At 41.8% G+C, this 7,501-nt stretch overlaps 1 protein-coding gene across 1 annotated transcript in view; it reads left to right on the forward strand.

Annotated features, from left to right (window-relative positions):
* Nucleotides 1-7,501, forward strand: part of TRAPPC9 (trafficking protein particle complex 9) — a 453,230-nt gene that overhangs the window by 439,087 nt on the left and 6,642 nt on the right. The window contains exon 21 of the mRNA XM_009996696.1: nucleotides 5,898-6,121. Coding sequence (XP_009994998.1) covers nucleotides 5,898-6,121 — 224 coding nt within the window. The remainder of the gene's footprint in view (nucleotides 1-5,897; nucleotides 6,122-7,501) is intronic.

The following is a 7,501-nucleotide window of genomic DNA, read 5'->3' on the forward strand; positions in this document are numbered from 1 at the left end:
ACCCCTCTTCCCCTAGCCTACAGTTGTGTTCAGTCATCCCATCCTCTGCCTACTTCCCTGCATTCAGGCCCCTGCCCCTGTGTTAGCTGGAGGTCTCTGGGCTGCTGGTGCTTGCAGGAAGCTGCACTACTTTGTTCACATCTTTTCCTGTGTTCTTTATTCATCCCTGTCCAAGGGCTTCAAACCAAAGGGCAGCTGAACTCTTCAGGTCTGTAGGGGGTTTAGATCAGCAGGCTTGGAGTATAAAGGCACTTTCCAGGACAGGATTAGCAGTGGTTGACAAGGTGAGTTATCTGTGTAATTCAACCTGTTACAATACAAACATCTGTAGACCTCTGTGTTCTGGTACTATTCACTGCAAAGAAATCATGCAGGGGATGGATTTGGCTCAGTATTGGGTCAGTGTAACAACGAATGAACATGAGGATGTTATTCCAAGTTAAAATGCTCAGGTTTGGTGTGAGGAGCAGATCCAAACCACATACAGAAGATTTGTATGCAAATAGCTGTGGGGCTTTCATGTTATTAAATAACCATCCAGCATTTCTGTGATGAGAGTGGCAGGGAACACAGTTTTTATATTCATAGAAATGGCTTTTGTATGGATGTATTCAGCTCTGAAAATACTGCAGGACCACATAATGGACAGCAAACAAATGTAACCAGTTCTGTATCTCTGTGTGTAAACAATTTGCATGAATGGTTTAGAAAATGAAAAGAAACTGGTCCACATGAGGGAGAACAAGTGGGAAGAGGGGAAACAGTAACAGTGTTTAGGCTCCTATATTGGAGGAGGTATGAAAGAAAATCAACAGAACACCACGTGTTTCCTGCCAGTTCCTCTAAGCATCCAACTGAACCCCAAATAACAGGCTGCCAAAACTGTTGCTGACCTGACATGCAGCAAGAGAGGAGGGACAGGGAGCTTCTTTGGAGACAGGCAGGATCAGCTTGCTCTGTACACTGAGTTTGCCTGTAGTACAGATTATTTTCTCCAGTCTGATCTTTCTCCCATCTGTATAATAGGTAAGATCAGAATCGGACAGAATTGCTCAAACCATTGCTAAATTAATGATTAAAATAAAAAATAAAAATAATTCTAAAAATAATAATTTTCTCTTTGCATTGTTAAGTTCCTTGCAAAATCCTGAACTGACATTCTTGTGGAAGAGGACAGGAAAATAAAAGCAGAAGTTGTTCCAGACAGAATGGCTCTCCCTCTCCTGGCTCTTTTAGGGCAATTAGAAGTAAAGCTGACTTGGGCAGATATTTTAATCAGCACTTTAGATTTTGTGAACACAGAAAATCTATATCATTCTGTGAGGCTTTCACTGCAGCAGCTCTGGCTTGGGCTCTTGGTCTTTGGCTTTCCTCCATCCAAGTACCTTTATTTGGAGACATCAGCATTGTTGTTGCTCCTCCCAGTTCACAGACTGAGATGTGTAAAACTAGTATTTTGGAAGAGCTCTAAGAGTATAACAAATGGTTGATTGACTAAAATTCCCCTAACTATCACAGTACAGCTGAGCAAGGCTTGTTTTTTTTGGTCTTTGAAGATCTCTTCGTGAGACATATTTACTCATTTGGACATTCCTTGCCTTGAATGTTTTTGACCTGTTTGTTTGTGCAGACCCATACCTCTGTGAGGTGTTTGCTCAAAGTCTTGAGGCAGGTTCCCAGCTGCAGCCTATGGCAGAGACCAATGCATCCTGGCTTAAAAGCAAATATCCAATGGAAATTTTTCCATCCCCCACTGTAAAGATGAGCACAGACACCCCACCTTCCTCTGCAACCTGTTTGGTTGTTTGTTTTTTTTTAAATCAACCCAAACTTGAGTGTAAATATTGCTGAAATAGGCATTTCCACTGAGATTAAAACATGTATTTCTATGCAGCTTTCCAAAATTAAACTTCCAGAGTGGCAAGCAGGGAGTTGGGTATGGAAATGCAATTATCCATGACTCAGAATTCTTGACCTACAGGTGGGCCAAGGAGCTGCCAGTGCTCATAGGAGCAAGTAGCAAGAACAACTTACTGTGTTAACATGAGCAGAGTAAATAACACAAAATGTTCATAATGTTTGGTGTTCATTTCCAAACGGCTCCTTTGGTTAATTTAGACAGAAGTGCACTTGGCAGGTGGTAGCAAATGATGTTTTTTCTTGTGGAATAGTGGTCATCTCCCCTTCAGTAGCATCCATTCCCTTTTCTTGAATGTTGAGATCCTGAAAGACACTATGTGAAATCTGATGGATTATTTTCATATAATGGTCTCCCATCCATTGATTGTGGTGTCAATAAGCATCATCAGTCAAGTGGGCCTTGAAATATTTTTTTGAACTATACAGTGAATTCACTGAAATCTTAAGAGGCTTGGCTAAGGCCACCAGTGAAAAAGAGGTTTTCCAATCACCCTTCTCACCCCTTCTTTTGATGATCTTAAAGGCCATTTCCATCCTAAATAATTCTATGATTCTGTGATTCTCAGTGGCTTGTATCATCCTCATCCCCTGCCTTCCAAAATGTGTTGGGCATTTTCTCCCTTGGTAAAAGAATCACTTAGAAAGTCCTAGAAATAAGCTGTCCTGCACTTCCTCAGAGAAGTCCTGTGCTTGTTCATGGGTTTGTGGTGGACACTGTGTCTTTCCTTTTTTTGTGCCTATCAAGCATTGCAGAGAAATCTTGGGACCCATGGATGCCAACAGAGTGGACATGTGTAGGTAAATGAGCAGGAAAGGAAAGGAAAAAACAATGAAAACAAAAATTAAGCACCATTCATTCTGCTGGCTTATTAAAGCACTTAAACGATTTAACTTATCATTAGAAGGAGATTGCTAGATCTTTGTTGTTATTTTTTTCCTTGACAGAGTTTATGCTTCAGCCTTTTTTATGTACTTAATGTATGCTGTTGGCATTAACTTGGTCCTTCTAATCTTCAGAAATACTGTCTATCATCTGTCTGAATTTTTGGAGATCACCCACCACTGTCTTCTGTGCTAGTGACTGCCTTTTCATTCAGAGCTCCTGTGTCCTGAAGCCAGGAGTGATTCACTCTCACAGCAGTGGTGTGAGCAGCCTCAGCTTTTATATGCCATCTGTGTGAGTGAGCTGAATCTGCAGAAACAGGACCCTGTACACATGGCTTTTCCTCTCCCCATGGATGAAAATATTAAAGCAGATGCGTATGGTCCATGAGATGTTTTCTGTGTCAGGAAGGGAGTAAAACTGCCTGTCAAACCAAGCTGTTCTCCCTGATGAAAGGGGACTCTTTTTAAACTCTCCTTTCCATAGTATTTTGCACGCCAGCCATGTGTGTTTGCTCATCTGACTTCTCACTGGGATCCTTGGCTTTAGTCCTGCAGGAGGGAAGGGTGTGCTGGGAGGGAAGGAAATAATCTCTCAATATGTACACAAGCACATGTGCCCACACACACTCTTCAATCAATCTTAAATTAATTGAATTTTTTTTTAGGAATATGAAAGAAAATTAATCTGGTTGAGTCAGGTTTAATTGCTTCCCTTTTGTTTGGATTTTCTGTTTTCACATGGAGATGTTGGGAAGCAATGCTCTGAGCTATTATTAGATACAAAGGTGGAGACAGAGGGCAAAGGGTTCATTTACAATTCCTACAGCAGAGCAATGAATTTTAAAGCTGAAGGGCAAGTTGATGAGCAGCTTGAAATTAAAGATTCATCCACTTACCTTACTGAGTATTTCTGAAGGTTCATGCTGGTCTGGGGAGGTAACCATCCCTGCAGCTGTAAGACCTGCTGGCTGAAGGAAACAGAAGAAAGTATTATATTTTATTTTGAAATGAAAGCACTTACATTGCAGAGAGAGGCTTGAAAACAGAAACGGTTATAAACTCATTAATTAATAGAAATTAATTTATTTTGAAGTATGCAGCTGAACTTCACTTCTGTGGCAGGAGGCTGGGAAGCATAAAGATGACCCACACACACATTTTTTGAAGTGTTTTTAAAGGTTCAAGTCAGTTAATCCCAGATAATGGGATACCATTATAACCACCACTTCATCTCCACGATCTCCGGGCAATCCTACAAGAAGCATCTTGGGCAGGAGAGCCCATAACTTTAGTGTGTGCTATTGTAAAACAAAGGCAATGCCAAACAGGTTTTTCTAGACCTTTCTCTCAGCTTCTCCTCCTATGTGAGGTGCACCAGATCGTTCGTCCTTTTTGTGACCCTTTACTGGCCTTTCTCCATTATGTCCATGTCTCTCTTGCACTGAGGAGCCCAGAGCTTAAACCAGCAATCCAGGTGTGGCCTTACCCCAGTGCTCTTGTTATCAAAAACTGGGCATCTCCTCTAGAAAGGAAGTTTTGCCTCAGGGACTGTTTCAGATGGGACACAGACACAGGTTTTGGGCAGCTTGAGCACTGCTGGGTCTCTTTGTGCTTGCTCTGCCATGTGGGACTTGCTGCTGCATTTGGGCAGCTCTGGTCAAGGAGGGGTTTTCATCTGGGTAGCTCAGCTTTGCTGACCTGTCCTCTGGAACAAGTGTTCCTTTCTGAACTAGTTTCTTCTTTGGCACTAGGTTTTGGTGGTGGTGGGTTTTGCCCCACCCCAATTGCTGCACTACAGCTTGTTCATTTTGCCAGGCTGAAGGGCATCATGAGAACATGCATAATTTTCTAGTTTTTTTGCCTGAGACAACAAAATAAAAACGTATTAAAAAAAACAACAACAAATCACTTTGGTGTAAAAATGTTTGGTTGTTGTTTGTTTGGGGTTTTTTTCTGTGGAAGCTCCTGAAGCATAAAAATTGTGTATTTTCTTGAAGAGGGGATATTACTAATGTAAATCTGACGCTCTTGGCAGAGGAATAATCTGCTGTATGTCATGAGACAAGAGACTGAGGAGGACCTGGAGTGATTGAAATGCCTCATGGGCCCACTGGGCTGTGGGGAGAGAGGTATTCCCACAGAGGAGGCTTTCTTACATGTGCCCAGGGAGTCCTCTTATCTCTGAACATGAACCTATAGTGAAATAAAAATGTTCCTGTATTAATAGTGCATCAGAGATAACCCTCCTCTGAAAAATACAGTAATGCTGCACTGCTGGGAACCCTTTCAGAGCAGGGAATTGGCCTAGCAGTTTCATAGTGTGTTGGTAATGAAACATCGTGGTTCTATAAGCAAATGGGCAAGGTTAGTGGACATATGACTCTGGCTGTCATTGTCCCAGCAGCAACCAATTTAGAGGCTTTATATTTTCTGCTATCCCAGTAGGGGAAAGAAGAGTAGAAAGTTAAAAATAGAAATCATGGAATGAATTAAAGCACAAAAAGTGAACAAGCTCATGGTAATGCTGAATAATTTTAAAATACCTTTTTTCCTTATTATCTGGGCTTTAATGTATGTATTACATTGCAAATTCTGGCAGTGTTTGTCCTGTTCCAAAAGGTCACCTCCATGCAGGAGGATTTATTCTGGCTGTAACATGTGAACATGGGCATCCAGCCCTGGATCAATCTACCTACCTTTTATACTGATGATTTCTGTTTGTATTTCCCTTCACCTGATGGTGTTGTTTTGCAGGAGAAGCATGCAAAGTTGTCTGTGGCTTTGTCCTGCAAGGGAGTAGCCTAAAAAATACCTTCTGGTGCCTGTGTATAAATCATAATTGTGTTTTTTTTCTTAACTCTGTCAACAGTTGTGGACAGATATCAGCTCTTCATTAGCTGGTCGTCGGAAGTAGTTTCACTGCAACGCTACCCTACACAACATTGCAGCGTTGAGTTTTCTTTCCTCAGCTCATCTCTCACTCTTGGTTTCATGGAGGTTGTTTTTTCTTGTCAAGTTTCCCAACAGTCAAGGTTAAGCAGTTCCTAAAACAGGAGCCCAAGCTAACGTGGAATTGTGCCCCTCATTTGCAGACATCCTGGTGGACGGGAAGCTCTGCGACTGCGACGTCGTGGTGGACTGCAAAGTGGGGGACCCCATCCCGCTGGAGGTGAAGCTGACCAACTGGAGCAAGCACAGCGTGGGGCCCTTCGCTCTCACCGTGACACCCTACCAGGATTACCAGAACGGGGTGCACAACTATGAGCTGCAAGATGCCATCACCTTCGTGGGCTCCAACACCTTCTACATCGACTCGGTGAGTCTTCCCGTCAGACGCGTCGCGCTTCTGGGTGACGTGTGTTTGCAGCAAAGAGCTTCATTGTTCAGTTGTGCATGAAGGCAGATGAAGCACTGGAAGACACCACCTTGATGGCAGGCACTGCTAAAGTTGCTGCTAGATGTGGGGTTATATAATCATCTCTCTGAGATAATTTAAGACTCTAATTTTCTGTCATGTAAAGCACTAGCAAACTATCAGACAATAACTTTTGGTCACTCCAAATCTCACTAAATGTCAATGGGCAACCTAGATAAAATCTGTAATACCATGGTGCCAGTCCCTTGAGCCACCCAGTGCAGCCTGCAGTAAGACATTTGAAGTAACTGTTTATCTTTTTTTTCCATTTAAATATTCTCCAGGCTGAGTCAAAGAACTCAGCAAATCAGCTTTAGTCAGGTCCTGAGGAAGTGCAACAGGCTGCAAAAAGAAAAGGCTAAACATTGGTAACCAGCCTGGTGAGCTGGTTCATTTTCTTGTCACTTAACATACTCTTATAAAAGCATAAAGAGAAACAGAAAACATACTTAAAATGAGACAAAAGATCCCCCTTTCAGAACCATTAAGATTTTGATTTTTTTCTCAATTTCTTCTTTAGAAAATTCAAGTCTAGGAGCTTTGTGCTTTTAAGGCATGATGCAGAAAATACAGATTAAACCAATGTTTCCCACATCCTTCCCCTCCAAAAAAACCCACAATAAAAAAAACAGGAAAGAAAAACACATGGATAGTACTGCAGAGCAAAAGAAGCAATATTTCTGGTAACTTATAAAATGACCATGAAGAAGAGGGTGAGTGTTTGGGGTAGTGTGTAGGACCTTTGCTTAGGTCAGCTCTTTGGATCGCTAATAAAATGTACCTTTCGAAACTAAAGATACAGAAACTGAACCTTAGTAAGACAGAAATAAAAGGTCACAGAATCATAGAAAGGTTTGGGTTGGAAAGGACCTTAAAGATCATCTAGATCCAAGCCCAGTGCATGGGCAGGGACACCTCCCAGTCACCATGCATATTTTTCAATTAAACATCATGGGAAGAAAATATTTCAAAAAGCTAATGAGCAAGGAACACACCATCAACCTGAATTTTAATGGGGCCCAAATACATTCTTAGCTGAATAATTTAAATATTCCAACAGAAATAATCAAGATAAGGCTTTCTTTGACTGTTTTTTTCTGACAATGTGGATTTCTTAATCAGCATTTGGATGTCCATCAGCTGAAAGGCCTGACCCTCCAGGCTAATGAGGAAGAGGGAGATGTCACTCCATGTATTCTTACCTTCTGATCAAATCTCCTATGGTGGAAAAAGTCAGGAGGTCACATCTCTTGTGCCTGCCCAGGCAGCTTTCTCAGATGT

The sequence above is a fragment of the Chaetura pelagica genome, unplaced genomic scaffold (genome assembly GCF_000747805.2).
Source record: "Chaetura pelagica isolate M959 unplaced genomic scaffold, ChaPel_1.0 scaffold260, whole genome shotgun sequence".
Taxonomy (NCBI): Eukaryota; Metazoa; Chordata; class Aves; order Apodiformes; family Apodidae; genus Chaetura; species Chaetura pelagica.